At 42.6% G+C, this 18,119-nt stretch overlaps 2 protein-coding genes and 1 long non-coding RNA gene across 6 annotated transcripts in view; 1 reads left to right on the top strand and 2 right to left on the bottom strand.

Moving 5' to 3' along the window:
• Positions 1-2,581, top strand: part of CCDC138 (coiled-coil domain containing 138) — a 30,132-nt gene extending 27,551 nt beyond the window's left edge. For both annotated transcript variants that reach the window (XM_083610707.1, XM_083610708.1), the window contains exons 14-15: positions 900-1,038; positions 2,337-2,581. In XM_083610707.1, the coding sequence (XP_083466833.1) occupies positions 900-1,038; positions 2,337-2,508 (311 nt within the window). In that variant the 3' untranslated portion in view covers positions 2,509-2,581. The remainder of the gene's footprint in view (positions 1-899; positions 1,039-2,336) is intronic.
• A 1,581-nt stretch (positions 2,582-4,162) lies between these two features.
• Positions 4,163-5,904, bottom strand: LOC310761358. The gene is made up of 3 exons (XR_014547425.1): positions 5,547-5,904; positions 5,473-5,516; positions 4,163-5,212 (listed from the first exon to the last, which is right to left on the bottom strand). It is a non-coding gene; the product is annotated as an uncharacterized lncRNA (long non-coding RNA).
• Positions 5,905-15,267: 9,363 nt separating this feature from the next.
• Positions 15,268-18,119, bottom strand: part of EDAR (ectodysplasin A receptor) — a 77,205-nt gene continuing 74,353 nt past the window's right edge. For all 3 annotated transcript variants that reach the window (XM_083610819.1, XM_083610818.1, XM_083610820.1), the window contains exons 11-12: positions 17,472-17,532; positions 15,268-16,068 (exon numbers count right to left, since the gene is read on the bottom strand). In XM_083610819.1, the coding sequence (XP_083466945.1) occupies positions 15,749-16,068; positions 17,472-17,532 (381 nt within the window). In that variant the 3' untranslated portion in view covers positions 15,268-15,748. The remainder of the gene's footprint in view (positions 16,069-17,471; positions 17,533-18,119) is intronic.

Raw genomic sequence — 18,119 nt, 5'->3', positions numbered from 1 at the left:
ATTTTACCCTTCACCACTGCAATTTGAGCATCAAATGCTGCATTGTAGGTGGAGCTGGGTGGGTCAAGTTGGTAGCAGGACATGTTCCAATAACAAGCTTTGAAGCAGACCATCCCTCTAGAGAGGAAGACGGCTCAAACCATGTCAAGATGTCAACTGATCTCAGCTAAACTGAAGATCAGGGTTTCCATGGTAGAATACCTTGCCACAAGTCTGGAAAGTAGACTGGCTGTTCTTCTGGTGTTAAAATTAAAGCATTTGGGCCAAAATAATTTCCAAAAGAGGCTTGAGTAGTTGTGCTGGCCTATTCACGAGACTAGCCAAGAGCATTTAGAATCCAGTTCCTATACTTTCAAACTAAGGAAGATTTACCTTGTTGCACTAGAGAAACGAGAACTTATGTAGACGCTTGTTCAGGCTGTTTCCTAACCAAACCAAGAAAATAATCAACCAGAGGTACATCTTTACAATGCCAAGCATCTGTCCAGAAACAAGAAAACCTATTTTCACAGCTATTACCCAGCAATCTTTGCTGCTAGATACTAGTGAATCAACCAATCTTTCAAAGAAACGAGTGAGATGGTACATTTTGAAGAAAAAGGGCACTACAGATGTAGAATAATTCTACACCTGTCTACACACGTTATAATTGATTCTATAATGATTATCGAATCAGTTCATTTTTTCAGCTCCCTCTGCTATGCCAGGATATGTGATGTTCTCATGTTCTGTACTTAAGGGCTGCAGGGTCCCTATGCTTGAATCTGAATTTAAAAGTATTCTTCTAAAATTGGAAGCTGTGCAATATGCTTTACGTGACTAGTTTTATTAATTTGTTTTAAAAACCTTTTTCTTCCTTTTTTCAACTAATTATAATTATTGGTCACTTTATTCTACAGGGTTTTTGCATCCGTTTCTGGAAGCTTGCAGTAATGAGACCTTTTTTCGCACTTGTTCACTGTTGCTTCGAAACCCTAAGCTAGATACACAGATACTGGAAAAACTTAGTATTCTGCTGCAAAAGCTCTCAAAAATTAAGTAAGTCTGTAAACTTTTTCTTATTATCCAGTTTTATTATCCTCTCTTTGTCATCTTTTTCAACCCATTGTCAGGTTCTTGCATTGTGTAATAATCACATTAACTTTATTTTCCCCTCAGCATCATACTAATATTTAAGAGGAAATGATGACAAATGAATTGTGATCGCCACTTGAAAATAATAACTGTAGGTAAAAGTGAGTGGGGTAGCGGAAAGTTCCCAAACTTTCAAATGTAAGCCTTAAAAATCTTTATTTAAGCTAAAGAAATATTTTTAATTATGGTTTTTGAGACACTATTACCTTAACCACAACTCCACAGTTCATGCTTTGTTAAAATATAATAATCGGTAAACATTTTGGTTAGTTTCAACAAGCTGCCTTCAGAAACTATGGTCTGAAGTTGGCTTTTCTTAAGTGAGCCATAGTTAGTAATAACCATAATTAGTGTTAATCACAGACGAAACCACAGACTGACTGATCAAAGAGGTAAAAGCTTCTAAACTCTTCCTGGCCTTGTGTGCAGGCAGGGCATATGAGCGATGGTTTGCACATGTTTCGCTAAACCAGTGGTTGGTAATCCTTGCACCTAGGGGCCAAATGTAGTCCTCTATTCCCCTCTGTCTGGCCCTTAAGATTCTCCTCAGACCATGGCCCATTCCTCAGGCCACATCCCTCACTTCCCTTAATGCCCTCGAGTGCTTTTCTCTCACTGCAATCTGTCTTTGAACTATGATAACATCTGTTGTTTGCGTGGATGGGAGGGTGTGTGTGAGGATAAACCTCTAGCCTTTCTGTGGCTGGAATTTAGCCTACAGTACAACTGTTGCTCCACCCACATTTGCCTCTGGCCACGCCCACTTTTTGCCTCTCACCCTGCTCACTACTGGCATGTGGCCCTCAGAAGTTTGGCTGTGAGGAAATACAGGCCTCACATTTAAAGTTTCCTCAACCCCTACTCTAAACCATGATCTAGCACAATGTGCAAATTTGGCTGCTGTTGGCTGATGCCATTGTGGGATAATTTGTAGACACCTTTATTTAACAAAAAAATTTCCATGGCTTTAAACCTCTGTTAAGTCCATTTATCTTACAAAGCTTCATAACGAAAACCAAACACATCTCAAATCTACTACAATATCCGTTAATACTAAGAAAGGCACTTATTTTTACTTCAAACATTTTTCAGATGCTATGTAACTTGTAGTGTTCAGATATAATTGAAATTCTTCCCAGCCTTCAGACTGATCAAAATGACGTTCCTTCACTGCATAACATTCTTGGAAAATAATCTTACAGGGGCAATAAGAAGATGTTTGAGCTGTTCACGATTCACCTGATGATTCAAGAGCTACAGAGGACAACGCATCCAGAGCATGCTTTCTTATGTATTAACCTCAACTCAATTCTCTTCAATTTGGGACTGACAAAAAGCAACCCCAAAAGCAATAGTCTAAATGGGAGCCAGTAACAGATTGCATTTTATTAAGACGTTTTCTGAAGCGTGTTGATTCTAAACGAATAAATGAAGGGAAAAAATGTCACAATGGACATAATCTTTTATGCCAATATGCTCCTCAAAATAGGCCAAGGACAGTTTGCCATTTTACTGAATACTTGATTTACCCGCCCCCTTTGAATATTGTAAGTTTTACAGTGGCCATGATCCAGAGGGATGTGCACTTTCCCCCTTTCAATAGGTAATCTGTGCAGCCAAAGCTGACGGTGATCTTTGTGTGCAGCCCTAACTCTCATGAAGCAGTTCCTCGTCCATCAATGGCCAAATTATTTAACCTGCGGGGGGTGTCAAATCCTCCCAGGCCAGAAAGTTGTTCCTCCCCCCTCCCACCCCTGTTGAAAAACGCCTGCTGCCAAATGTGAGGGTCACCAACTACTGACCCTCACCCCCGCAGCATAGTGAGAAGATACCCAAGAGATACCTTTTGATGTTGCAGAGGCCTCTTGGATTCTTCTCATTGAGAGAGGATGGTTGCCAGTAGAGAGAAAGAAAGCCTTTGAGTGGTGTTGGTAAATCAAGAAGCATCTTTGGTCTCTGACCTACTTTCCAGCTGCCTGACACTTCTTTCAGTAAACTGGGATGGAGAAGTTGATGGAAGTTCGGAGTCCCAACTTCATCTGGAGGATCACAAGTTCCCCACCCTTAAGACAGAACTTCATAACCACACAGAATTCAGACATGGCTGACTTGTGCACCACCTGCTATAGTAGAGAATGCCCTGATCCCATCTTCAAAGTCACACCAGTGAGTTATCCTCTTGTAGAAATATAGTTCCTTTTGTACAGGAATTTTTAAAATGTTGGGTTTGCTAATTTCTGTATTGGGGGGATTTCAGTTACTGAAGTCAAGCTTGGCACTGATTTGTGCTTTGACTGATACCCTCTATATGTATGGTAACTCAGAGTTCAAAGGCATAGTTGCCTGTCACTTTTATATGTATTTATTGGCTATTACTGTGCCTTACTGATACATGATTATTCTGGAGTGCTCTATTTGTATTCAGCATTTTAGCATTAAAAAGAAGTCCACAAAATTAAACTACACCGAGAACCTAATTCTTCAACAAAAAGAAATTGCTTTTCAGTTTTACTTCATACTAAAAGTAAGCCATTCCCCCCTCCACTTCCCCCTTTGGGTTCATACCTTATTTGACTATGAAGGCTGCAATGCTAAATATGTCTACACAGAACTAAGTCTTACTTAATTCAGTGGGGAGGATGAAACTCTTGATTAATCTGCTCACACAACCCACTTGTTCCCTATCTCATATAAGAGAGAGAGAGAGTGTAGACAGGAAAGATTTCACATACACGAGCACTTTTCTTTTTTAAAAAATGTATGCGCTATCCTAACTGGAAATAAGGAAATAAATATTTGAGCACCTGCTTAAATTGTCCATGAAACCTCATAACAAGATTCCTGCCAGGAACAAGATATTAAAGTCACCCCTCTGTACCCTGTTTCTTTGGCAATGGCAGTGCCAGGAGCCTTGACAAAAAGAAGAAGTAGAAACCAGCACCTTAGTTTCTCAAAGCAAATTATTATAAGGAAGGTGGGTATACCTTTGTCTCCCTTGGGGCAAAGAAGAGATTACAGGGGAAGATACTGGCTTGGCTAGCAATGATTAGCCGGCATGCACAGCTTCCTAGTGATTCTGTACCCCAGATGACTTCCCTTTGGCAAGCTGGTGATGCCAGTAAGAGGGTGAGTGGCAGATGGGTAAATATTTTCTTTTTCCAAGAGCTTGCTGCCTGCCCTTGTGTCGCTGGTCAGCTGGTTTCACTCCTTTTGACAGTTCTGTTGGGCCGTGCTTAGTTGGCAAACTGGTCTGGGGAAATGCAAGGAAGGACCTTTACCCTGGCATATCACTAAAGCAAGGCTGGATCACTGCTATCTTCCCATTGCAAAAAAAAGTTGCCGTTTGCTATCAACTCAATAGGTCCAGCCATTCTGCAGAGGCCTTTATGGGATTGTTACCGTTAGGTGGAAAACAAGGAGGCGTTTGCTTATTCAAGTGCTTCAGTTTTCCACGTTAAGAGCTTGTGGGTAACTTTTGTGGGTAACAATTACTTTGTGTGCTCACAGCTAAATGTTTCCATTCCCTTACATTTTATGAGACTGGTGGCCTTCATTATGAGCACAAGTTAATTATGCCACCCACGGTCTAAAGCAGAGGTGCGCAGGCATGATTTTCCTATATTGCAAACATACAGCTTGCGACAGAGCAACAGTTCCACGCAGTTCTGTGGCTGGAGTTTGACTATATTTGTGTTTAAAATACTTGGTTGAAAAGCTGTAGCACGGGTGGCTTTTTACCACATGTTTATGACTTTGCCTACTGTGCATGCCTGTTACATACAATTCTCATTGGCGTGCACATAAAGGCAAGTTGTAATTTGAAGAAAGGGAACCAAATGTTAGCTTTTATAGAAGCACATGTTAATTTGATAAATGGGGTAGTGGACTCCCCGCTTCCATTTCCTTCCCTTTCTTTATCCCTAGCTTTCACCCTCTCCATCCCCCTGTTTCTGCCCAGGGAAGAAATACCCACCAATACACAGCAGTGCTGGTTGGAGAGAACACTTGAGGCCAGCAGTAGCAGGCAAAGGGAGTTATTGAAGCAGGCCAGTAAGCTTTGTAATTTGCATTAATGTACCTCCCACAAATCCTGCCAACCTAGCAGTTCGAAAGCACATCAAAGTGCAAGTAGATAAATTGGTACCACTCCGGCAGGAAGGTAAACGGCGTTTCCGTGCACTGCTTTGGTTCGCCAGAAGCAGCTTAGTCATGCTGGCCACATGACCCGGACGCTGTACGCCAGCTCCCTCGGCCAATAAAGTGAGATGAGCGCCGCAACCCCAGAGTCGGTCATGACTGGGCCTAATGGTCATGGGTCCCTTTACCTTTACCTTTTACCGCCCACAAAAGAAAAGAGAACCACCTATACTGGATTTGGTAAACTCTTGAAACCAACACAAGAAAGAAAAAACATTGTAGGGAAGGGGTGGCAACTCTATTCCCTCTATAGATCAGGGTTTCCCAAACTTGGGTCACCAGCTGTTTGTTGGACTACAACTCCCATCACCCCTAGCTAGCAGGACGTGTAGTCAGAGATGATGGGAATTGTAGTCCAAAACCAGCTGTAGACCCAAGTTTGGGAAACACTGGTGTAGATCCTTTACTCTTTCCAGTTTGTTGTCTCCAGTATGGTGGAATGTGAGAGAAGTGGAGAAATAGCTTTTATATGTATACGATGACTAAATTAGACAAGTGCCTGAACAATTTGTCACATGGGGTTGAAAGAGAGAGACTTAAGCTCTGTTCCTTTGCCTCTCAGTTTGATGGAGTGGTGATCCGAGAGGTAAGAGGTCCTGTCTGGCATCTTCACTTCTCTTGGTTCCAGCTCCTCCCCGTCAAACCTTGTCCTCTTGCTGCTGACCCATTTCAATACTACCTTGTTCTGGGCAAAGGTCTTTAAGGTGGCACCATGTCCTAGAACATCCAATTTGCTTTCTCTATGGCAGTGCCATATTGCCCAGACAACAAAAGGAAAAATGAACACTTAGTTTAAGTGTTTCTGAACACTTAGCAGGTGGCAAATCTACAGCTGCGTTTTGTAAACTGCGTTGAGGTTTTGTTCTTACAATCAAGCAGCGATGTCATGAACTGGCAGGACGATGGAGAAGAGGAAGAGGATCCCGGTGAGGGGTATAGCCGGGACACACTGGGACAATCAGAGGATGGGGAAGGAAGTACAGAGTGACAGAGGATGGCAAGGCAGTTGGGGGTGAGTGCACAGGAATCAGAGCAGCAGGACCCAGAGCCAGAGGGACCCCTGTCTCAATAAAAACAGTGGGCTCTGAGGCATAGGGAGGAGTGGTAGGGGAGCTCTAGGAAGCTGAGGCAGGCAAGGTCCCACAGCCCAGCTCCTTAGCTGGCCAGGTGAGGCTCGCTAGCTCTGGGAGAAGATTCTTCAGCTGAAGTAGGCTCAGGACAGGTGAGGGTCATATATCTCATTAAGCCCAGATACTGCAATCAGCATGCAGAGCACAAAAGGGAAGCAGAGCTAAGGGGCTGTGTCTGCTCAACTGCCCATGTTGATCGACTTTGGCTTGGATAATCCTGAACTTCTATGGGACTGTGCTTTGAGTTTGACTCTGAACTGTATCCTGACTGCCAGATTTCAGATTTTGCTTACTTGGATTGACCCTGGACTTTGAACTTGGGACTTGACTTCCTGACTCGCCGCCAGGTAGGCCAGGGGTTCAGGGCAAGTATATAAGTTCCATGAAATATGAAATAAATTACGGTAGCATTGCATCCATGTTTCGCTTAACATTGCAGGCATTAGCCAATGTTTAAGAGTAAGGTGGCAGTCTTTGAAACGCAATTTTCGTCCCTTGCAATTTTGTTTCCTGTTTGAGAGTGGTGAGGCAGGTGAAAACAAGAGCAGATGATGTAAAAAAAAACACACACACAAAAAGGCTTTTATGTGCTCTTATTTTCTGGATTGTGTTTCAGTGCTTTAAAGTGCTTGCTGATCATTAATGGCACTGCTTCAAAAGGAGTAGCAAGGGCATCTGATAAGAAGGAACTGGTGTCCTGCTCAGAACAAGTTGCTGCAGGGCCATTTGTGGTTGTGTCCTGAACAGAAGTTTCTTTGATTCCCAAATGAATGGGATGTATTTTTATTTTATTTTTTAAGCAAGCCTGTAACAGTATTTCTAAAACTACAACAAGGGTGGGTTTACAACTCCCTTCAATTTCAGCTAGCATGGATAATGGTCCAGCTGTAGTCCAGTAATATCAGGAGGGTCACAGGTTTCACAACCCTGTGGTATAGCATGAGGGCACCAGAGACTGGCATCATTGGGCACCTGCTGAGGTCCATGCCTCATTATGCAACCCAGTGACCATTCATGGAGCCTTGCTGTCGCTGCATAGCCACCTGCTCTCTTCAAGCAAGGAAGAGAAGAAGAGGAGGAGGAGTTTGGATTTGATATCCCGCTTTATCACTACCCTAAGGAGTCTCAAAGCGGCTAACATTCTCCTTTCCCTTCCTCTCCCACAACAAACAGTCTGTGAGGTGAGTAGGGCTGAGAGACTTCAAAGAAGTGTGACTAGCCCAAGGTCACCCAGCAGCTGCATGTGGAGGAGCGGGGAAGCGAACCCAGTTCCCCAGATTACGAGACTACCGCTCTTAACCACTATACCACACTGGCTCTCAGCAAGCAGGGACACTGAGGGGAAACAGAAACCTCTGCATGATTTTCTCTCTGGGAAATGAAATGAGTTACAACAAGGAGGGAGGAGGGAGGCCACACGTGAAGGGCTTTTTCCAAGAGCATCTGTCAGAGCTGCCCGAGGTCCCAGCTCACAAAGGACCAACACCACTTCGTTGTTAAATACGAAAGTCTTTATTGAAGTTCAGTTTCACTTCCAGAGCCGCAGCGTGCAGCTCTACGTCTCAACCTTTAGACCGCTGATGCTCCGTCTGAGTCTCCTCCCCCCAGGCACCAGTTTAAGACTCTAGCCTTACTCCATCTCTTCCTCTGTTCTTTCCACCTCTGGTTCCGCCTGTCCGTTGGGGTCTCGCCCTTTCTAGACTCTTCTGACGCTGAATCCCCTGAGCCTTCCCCCTCCCTCCGGCGGGCTTTAGGAGCTGGTTCCCCATCCGGGTCTCCTGCTGTCCCCCGCGCCTGTACATTTGAACTTGGCGCGCGCGCCCAGCCAGCAACTTTCCTCCTGACCGTTTCACTGCTGCTGTCACTGTTTCCCCCTTCGGGGAGGCTAGCTGCAACTGACCTCCCCTCCGTTGGAGGCGTGGTCAGCCCTGACTCACCTTCTCTCCCCGCTGGAGGAGACGCTGGCCCTGACACATGTGACTCTTCCCCCCCACTACGCTCTGGTGGGGAAACTGGTCCTGATCCCCCACTGCTGCTTCGGGGTTCCCCGCTGGCTCCTTGTTTCTGGTGCGTCCCCCCTGGGACCCCCCTTGCCCTGACCATCGGCGCCCCCTTCTGGGAATCTTCTGATTCGCTGGAGAAGCTCATGGAATCTCTCGGGCCACTGTCATACTCCCCTACGCTGCCCTCGGATTCTTCCCCTTCGCTCTCCATTTCCTCTCTCCCCTGTGCTCCTGCTCCTGAGCCCCTGACAGCATCTTTCCCAAAGCCTTCTGAAAACCTGGTGCTGTACAGGATCTGGCTTTGAGTCGCAGCAAAATATGGCAGCTCCGGGTTATGAATAGGTGGCTGTGGCACTGAGAGATACTTTCTACGTTAAAAGATCTTTCATCCGTATTTGCAGTTACACTATCCTCTAAAATATATGCTGTAGGTATAAAAATATACCTGTAATAAAATAGTTTACTTAAAAAAAATTTTTTTTTTTTGGTAAATCGGAATTCAATCCCCTCCCCCCATCAGATTTCGCAGGTATGTTATTTAGGTCAATGTATTTTGTCTCCTTACACATCTTGTGTAAGGAAACAAAGGGAAGACATTGGAAACTGGGTGGGGGTGGGAGTTCAGAATTAATTAGTATTAATTTATGTTATGTTGAAAACTTTGAATATATATATATATATATATATATAGTCAATAAATTTTGTCATCAGGGGATTTGAAGAGTTTGCTCGAGAGCACTGCTTATTCTGGAACCTGTACAGGAAGAATCACCAGCCTTCAGATATGTCCTTTCATAGTTTCATAGCAATTCCTCTTTTAGGTATGCTTTAGTTTTACTTAAATGCATTCTGTGGTGTGTGTGTTTTTAACAATAAATTAATGGAAAACGTTTTAGCAGATGCATTTAACTGAAACTTAAGAAATGCCCCTGGCGATAGCAACCCCCCTCCCCTTTTAGAACTTCATTCACAATGGATGTCACTGTTCTGTATGGTTTAATTTATCAGATCAAATTAAAGAAGAGCTGTGAGCAAAACTCAGTAATTCATAGCTGTCACAAGTGTAGCCTTTATAAGCTGAGCAGGCTTTTTCACCCTTAGGATTTGATTTGTTCAGGAAACTGACGATCTCATGCAGATCCTTTCATCTTCTATTCAGAGTCTGCCTGGGCAGGTAGTTTCTAACATTTTGGTGAGTTACGTGGAGCATGTTGATAGTTTTTCCTCCAAATTTGTGGCAGCGAGATGAGAGAACCATTTGCTGTTCTCTGGACAGCGGCATTTCAGGCTACAGCTGCAGGGCTCACAGAACTGAATACTCTTCTCTATGCATAGAATGTGAGTATATTAGGGAGCAAGCTGGGCTAGAGCCCTTTTCCTTAACACCTCATTTTCTGTGTAGTGAACTGTGCTTGGGGAAACAGGCTACCCCGTGAGCCCCCCCTCAAAAAAAAATCTCCAGTTATCACATGCAGAAGACAGTTTTCCTCCTTGTCTACTATCCATAATGGAGGTACTTAGAATGCCAGTTTTATTGTGGGAACATCTATTAATTCTGACACTTTGAATCTCAGCCGTGGATCTTTATTGGTCCAAGCCAATACCTGATTTGTGCCCAGAAAATTAAAGAGGACCAATTCAGGAACTGGGAAATACGTGTAACATACTTTTAGTGTCTCATCTCTGTAAGGAGGCGACCTATTGATTTCAGTTCCCCTTAAAACATTACAGTGCTATCCAAACCATGCCTACTCATAAGTAAGTCCTGTTGAATTCAGTAGGATTACTTCCAGATATGTGGAGTTAGGATTGCAGCTCTGGGCGTCAAAGGCACAAAAATGACAACTGATAGTTGCCAGAGTTCACAGTTTTGGACATATACAGTGGTACTTGGTTTATGAACTTAAACCATTCCCGAAGTCTGTTCGTAAACCAAAGCATTCTTAAACCAAGGCGTGTTTTCCCATAGCAGCGGGGGACTCAATTTACAAATGGAACACACTCAACAGGCAGTGAAACATGTTCTGCTTCCAAGGCAAAGTTCACAAACCAAAACACCTTCTTCCGGGTTTGAAGCATTTTTAATCCAAGTGGTTCATAAACTAAGCTGTTCTTAAACCAAGGTTCTTCAGGTTCTACTAGCTTCTTCAGGGCTTCAGTACAAGTATGTCTGGATAACATGTTATTCAGATTAAAAGTAGATTTATCGTTCAAGAAAACATTTAACATGTAAGCTTCATGTTATGTTAGTAGAAGACACATGCCTTCTACTGTTTCTTGGGGGAAACATCTGAGGCATGAATAATGTTCATTTTAGGAACTTTCTTTGGTTTAGTTAAATCCAGTAGGAGCAGATGTGCCTGGATTTAGAATTCGATGTCTCAGAAATATGTATCCCAGTCCCACTGTGTGTGGGCTAAGATAAAAATCAACTGGATGGGAGCAGGGGGGTGGGAAGCTCTTTTCTTCCCGAGGAGAGATTTAGAAGGCTGTATGGAATATATTCAAAGAAAAGTTAGTTTGTTTCGAGCCAACAAAGGCTCATTAAACATCCTCCTCATTTCACAGGAGTTTGGTGATTAGAGATAAATACATAATGGGAAGATCCACTTCTCTCAAGCGGAGACAGCCGCAAAGGAAGTGGGCACCTTTCCCACAGGTTATTTCGTTAATAAGATAACCCACTCTCATTATGATGTAAGCATGGCAACTTACCGACTGGCAGAATGGGAGTTTATTTAATTGGTGCTTTTCCTTTAAAAACACCCCCCAGGAACAGAACAGTGACAAAGAATTAGATTAATCTGTTGAAAAGTCTGGTGCCTGGTAAGATGTGAATAGTATACCTCTTGTCTGTATAAGGAGGTGCACCTCGCTTTCGGTGTGGCCCAGCAAATATGTGAACATTTCCCCCTTCTTTTAGACAAATGAGGTCTATAAGGAGATATTAGAGGACCTATGGAGGCATTTAAGTCACTTTGCATGAGCCCAAAGCTCCTCAATTCTTTTGGAATGGCTTCCTTCACAGAACAGAAGGAATGGAGGTAGCCTTGGCTGATAATAGTGATGGCTCAAGCGGCATGATGCGTTTTATGCACATGTAAAATGTTTTATAAGTGGAGGTTGTCAGTCTGCTGTTCTGCTTCCGACCCCATAGAATCAAACCCTTAAGTTTGCTTAAGCAAACTGGTACCAAATGCCTGGACGCTGTTACTGGCAGCATGAAACTTCATCCGGGATTCAGGGCAGAAACATCGGAGGCAACAGAACATTGCCGGCCTGTTTTATTATGTTGACGTGGTAAATAGATCCAGCACTAAGAATCATGAAAAACATGAACAAAATTAAAAATGGGAAGGGCCATCAGCAATGGTTACCAACAATATAGCTGCCCATGTTGCAGTGATGGAAGAAAGGAGGAAACAGAATACTGCTCTGAGGTGGTGTATTTTTGCAGAGAGGAAGGCCCTCAGAGCACTTCTCTGATGGCTTTTAGAAGGATTTGCTGTTCAAAAGGGAAAGTTTAGTTTTGTTGTTTAGTCGTCTCCGACTCTTCGTGACCCCATGGACCAGAGCACGCCAGGCACTCCTGTCTTCCGCTGCCTCCCGCAGTTTGGTCAGACTCATGCTGGTAGCTTTGAGAACACCGTCCAACCATCTCGTCCTCTGTCGTCCCCTTCTCCTTGTGCCCTCCATCTTTCCCAGCATTAGGGTCTTTTCCAGGGAGTCTTCTCTTCTCATGAGGTGGCCAAAGTATTGGAGCCTCAGCTTCAGGATCTGTCCTTCCACTCAGGGCTGATTTCCTTCAGAATGGAGAGGTTTGATCTTCTTGCAGTCCGTGGGACTCTCAAGAGTCTCCTCCAGCACCATAATTCAAAAGCAGCACCAGTTTAGTTTAGGTTAGTTTAAAAAAAAGAATCACCACCCCATGGGACTAGTGCACGGTCTCTGGGCATGTCTTAATTAACTTTGGATCCTGATCCTTAAATAAATGAGTTTGAAATTGGTTAATAGTCCTGGAGGAGAAGGTGAGAAGCGATGTGAATATATAAAGTAAACTGTATAAGCTTCTTTTAAAAAATTATCACCACACATGTAGCATTGCTTTCTCTTAATACCTTATTTATTTTTTGCATAATGTACAACAATAATAAGTTATATATACAAAATTGCTACAATAGAAACATTTTGGCAGAAGTGCAGAATTAGTCTTCGTCCCCCCCCCGACTCTTATTTATTGGGGGGGTGCAGGTTTAATGCAAGAAAACAATTTTTGTATGCAAAATGAAATAATCTGAACTAGGCCTGTGTTCATGCTGGGACTGCACAAGGCCCTATTGTTCCCAATGCTTTGAGGGAGATGGGAAATAATTACTGTACTTTTTTTGTGAAGTAGGTGGAAGAATAACCAAAGCAGACGACCTTTCTAAGTTGTAAAATAATAGTGTTCCTCTGAGCTTTACAACTGAAAGCTAAACCTGTGTGCACTAGACTCCAGACTAGGGTTTCTCTAACTTCGGCCTCCAGCTGTTGTTGGACTAGAACTCCCATCATCCTTAGCTAGCAGGACTCTAGCTAGCTAGTCAGGGATGATGGGAACTGCAGTCCAAAAACATGGGGCAATGGCGAGATCCAACAGTTTGACCGGTGCTCAACATGAACTAAGACAGCACTGGAGAATGTACTTCAGAATCCCTTGGGATTCTATTGCAGATGTCTGAGCGAGACCATGTTGCATCGTTTCAGAGCTACTGATTCAAGTTGATAGTTGTGGGTGAGTGGGGCTTCTCTTTATGTGGTAGAATGTCTAAGAGCTACAGGGAGCTGCACTGGGCAGGGAGGAATGAACTATAATCAAAGTATGCATTTGCAAATTAATTACACAAGGTATTCTTCATCATTATTCAGAGGGGAAAGGACATTTCGGAGATAGTAAAATATAGTTAGAAATCCAAAGCTCAGAGGCTAACAAACTGTGTACCACACATGGGAAAACTAAATGACAATATTAAATATTCATCACATTGAACCCATTAGAGTGGAGTCTTTCGACTGCCATTTGTTTGCAGCTGAAGAGGCAGGGGGCAGGGCTGGTTATAATTTTAAAGAATATGAGTTATCATTTGATATCGCTTTTGCTCAGTCATGCAACTTGTAATTAAAAAAATACTGCTTTTTAAGACATGGTGTTTCTTTTAATAATAATAATAACTTACTGAAATCTGTCAACACAGCACTTTGTGGAGAACTGAACAATAAATTAATAAACTTGCTAATTAAACTGCCCCTGGCTCCTGGACTCTGTAATTATGAGTTCACGAGGAGCCCCATGCCAAAAAAAAATAAGGATTTCCTTGAGAGGAGATAGCCCTCATCTGAGCCCAAGGCCAAACTACCTGCTCATGGACAGTCTGCCAGCAACATTAGGTAGTTTTTGTCATCATTTCATAAAGCCTTAAAAAAAAAAAAGCATTGATCTTTAGAAATGTGTTGTTTCTTTTCTACTTTTCAAATGAGAAAAAAAACACATATTGCTTATTTTAAACATCTATTACATTGAGTGGGGTAATTTCAATGGTGAGACCACACCTCACCCTAACTTTTGTAAGTTATTTAATTATCACCTTAATACGGTTCACACCGACCCCTTCTGAGAAGCTTCAGACATCTGCAATAGAATCCCAAAGGATTCTGAAGTATATACTCCAGTATATACTTCTCCAGTGCTGTCTTAGTTCATGTTGAGCACTGGTCACACTGTTGGATCTCGCCATTGCCCCATATGAACTGAGAGCACACTCAAATACACGTCCAAAATTCCTCTGCACATTGACACATACTGGGAAATTCTGATAACAGCAAACATGTTGACCCACTTCAATGACAAACAGTGGCTCATCATGTGCTCCCTATTCCATCTTCTTCTCCTCTCTCCAATTGCAGAAAGAGATAAATCACCTATTTTTAGAGTAACCAAAGTTCTTTGCTACATCTATCTGAATTCAAGGGACACAGGTCATTAAAACAAACCAGCACCAAACCACAGTTTGATATTCTGGTTTGTATTCATCAAGATTAGAATGAACAATAGATCCCAGAGTTCAGGCAGAACAATGAACTGTGGTTAGTTCAAAAGCAAGAGATTTCGGTCTCTTCATGCCTTGGGGCAGAGGAGGGGGAGCAGAAGCAATGAGGCTCACACAGACTCATTCTTGTAATGACAAACCATGAAAATGAACCAGACTGTGGTCTTTCGGAGAAACCTGTCCATCAGTATCGATCTAATTAGCCAGTGCCTTGAAATCATAACGGTTGTAGCCAATACAAAAGTAGCATTTCAAAATACCCTCTCTAAAAGGGTTGCGATGGTAAAGAATTTCATTAAATCTAAAGATCACTTGAACAAATAAATGAACAGCATTGACTGAGGCATTAATATTTCCTACCTCAGTTGTGATCTAGTTGAAGATAGTATAAATGTCACCATATACTTCTATGCTTAGGTCTATTTTTTTTCTTCTGTAGCATAAAAGATGGTCGAAATAATATTTGTACTTAATGTATGTGTATGAGCATATTCATAAATAAATTCTGCTAATTTTATAATTGGCATATATTTCCATTAGTATATGTGACAATATTTCCGAAATGTCTGTGTGGACCACATGCGCCAAGACTCAGCATACGCTGAAATTTTGAATTAACTGGACTATTGCCATCTACTTGGTCTAATTTCAACACACATAATCCAACTAATTTATGTCAATAAAATCTCACACGTGATTTTTTTTAAAAAAATAAATTGGTTAATCCTTAATGTTATTTGAGAGGAAACTGACATTTGGTTAAACGCTAGATGTAATAGAACTGACATTTGCATTATCTGTATCAGGCAACACTATATCTGATAGTAGTTACTAATTGCGGAAGACTGAGACAAAATTAAACCATAGCAATTACATCAGATTTCTTCAGAGCCTGCAATGATACTGGCAGGCTGATCTGTATCTCTGCTTGTAAAAGGAGTTTGAAGTGAAAAGCAATATCCTCTGAACAGGCCAAGTCAGTCTCATTCAAGAAGTCTTCAGCCTGTGCTTCTTTCATTTCTTTTATGATGAACCAGTAATAATCCTTGGCTCATTTTATACTTGGAACAACGGAAAATGCTACTGAGATCTGAAGGCCGTCCATGCTTTTTCAGATTCCATTCCATAATGAGTCCCATTGCTCTTGGAATCCGTATCCACATAAATTGTTTTGAAATGAAGGCGACTGAAACACATGTCACGAGGCCACCACCGGATCAGGTTTAGGTATCACTTGGGCCCACTCCAAGATATCTGCGCAAAGAGACTCCACAGCATCTAGCCGTTCAATCTGCACTAGTTTTGTTAGCAGTTCTGGAATGCTGTAGCCTGCTGTGCTGATGCGGTCAAAGAGCTGCATGCCGTCGGTCATGCCACCTATTTCGTCACGCTTCAGTCCAAAGCTCTCGGCGAGGTGGCGCCAGGTCTTCACAATGGCTTTCTCGGTGTTGTACGTGGAGCTGAGCATCCTGCTGGTCTTCTCCAGACAATCGAATGGGAGCTCTGTGGGACTGAGGCCTAAAAAGAAAGTTTAGAGGGTCACGTTTACTGAGCTCTCTTCTCCATGTTTGACATGTAGTGCCTCTTCCGGGCAGGGCTGAGGAACCTGTGGCCTTCCAGAAGGTGATGGACTCCAACTTCCATCAGCCCCAGCCAGCTTGGCCCATGGTCAGAGATGATGGGAGTTGTAGCCCAACAACATTTAGAGGGCCATAGCTTTTCCATATTCAGAATATTACTTTATTAGCATTAACGTGTACTCGCAATGCTTTTCATCGGATCATAGAATTGTAGAGCTCAATTAATCCAGAACATTCCCCTTCCTTGTTTTGCTGCTGTTTCCTTTCCCCATCTTCCTGGCATAAACTGAAAGCCAACGTTCATATGAGGCTGAACAAATTTAATTGGGAGGTCTTATGCCTGCAGGCAGGGCCGGATTTAGGTAGGTTTGATGAGGCCCTAAGCTACTGAAGGTAATGGGGCCCTTTATATGTCCAGCTGTCCTTTGTCAACAACAAGTTGTCACTGTTTTTTGTGTTGAATATATGCTATATGGTAATTCATGGACCTAATAGGTATCTAAAGCCATTTGCGCATAACAAAATATGTATTTTATCAAAATAATTGTTGAACTGAAATACAATTAAGTTTTTTCCTTTAATTTTTTTGGGGGGGCCCAAGAGAGTGGGGCCCTAAGCTATAGCTTGTTTAGCTTATACATAAATCTGGCACTGCCTACAGGAGAGGTTGAAGCTTCCAGTTTTCATTAAAAGCAAAAAATGTCCATTTCTGAGCACTGGAACCCAAACAAAGAGAACCTCTTTTTTGAAAAAAATATTATTGTCACCTCAGGGCCGGCACATATTTCAAGGAAAGGGTGAAATTCCTGGTGAGGCCTACCACTTTCCCCATCGTATCCTGAGGTCAAAAACAAGAGAATTTTCCAAACACATCTTCTGAGGTAAAAAGAAAAGGCAGGGGTGGGGGTGGAACAGATGCAAATGCTTCTGGAAAGAAAAATGCATATGTGGCTGTAAGTTTATTCTCACAGACCGTAAATATCTTGCTATGGCTTATGTTCTTGAAGAATCTTGCAACCAAAGTGGGCTTAAAAAGAAAAAAAGTAGTAATCAAGCAACGTGTTTTGTCACGCAGTGGGACCTACATAAGTCTTTTCAAAGCTTGATTGACTTGAGTGGGATTTCTCGCAGGTAAAAGTGTATAGGAATTCAGCCTAAAGCACTAGTCTTAACTATAGCACTGGGTGATATTTTATTCTGCCGTTCAGACAGATTGCTTCCAAAATTACCTCACCTCCAGAGTTGGGTTTATCTGAATCTATTGCCTGTGACATATTAGCCATCTTGAAGCTATGTAGCAAATAATGTGGCTATAAATTAATGTGTTTTCTTTTCACTCACCTTCTGCAACACTGCATACGTTGGCATACAGATCAAGTATCTTTTTCCGCCGGCTTTGTATCTAAGGAAAATAAAAGATGATTTTTATTTTAAAGTTGGACCTTCATCCTCAGATGTTTGATGAGCAGAGGGAGAGGAGTTGTGTGTATTCTACAATTCCCTATAAAGAATGGGATTTGGGATTAGGTGCAGAACGCCAATTCCTATGAATTTCATTGGTGGCGGTGGTGGGGATGGTAATGTCCACTTTTAGCATTTATAGCTGTGGAGACGTGCTTATTTTTTCCGGGCATTTTCTAGTGAAAACTGACATCAGAAGTGTGGCTAAATACAGTTTTCAAGTAGTCAGGGTGGGTCTTCCATCGCCAACCCCATATAGCTGTTTCCCTAGTTACGTTACAAGCAGGATAGCAAAATTTGTGTTTTAAAAAAAAGTTAATACGAGCATAATTGCAATTGTTTAATAGGCTGCTGAATCTTTAATATGAGCCAAAGGTATGTGAACACAAGGCTCACATAATGTGGCCCCCATGGGAAGAAAGATCATCCCACTGGTAGGCCGGTAGCCGTGGTGTAGTATGGGGGAGCAGGCGGCTGTTTTCCTGGACACACAATCTGGGCATGCACAAAACAGACATCCCCTGCAGA

The sequence above is a fragment of the Podarcis filfolensis genome, assembly GCF_964270895.1.
Source record: "Podarcis filfolensis genome assembly, chromosome: 4".
NCBI classification, from domain to species: Eukaryota; Metazoa; Chordata; class Lepidosauria; order Squamata; family Lacertidae; genus Podarcis; species Podarcis filfolensis.
This window is presented reverse-complemented; position numbering and strand designations above follow the sequence as displayed.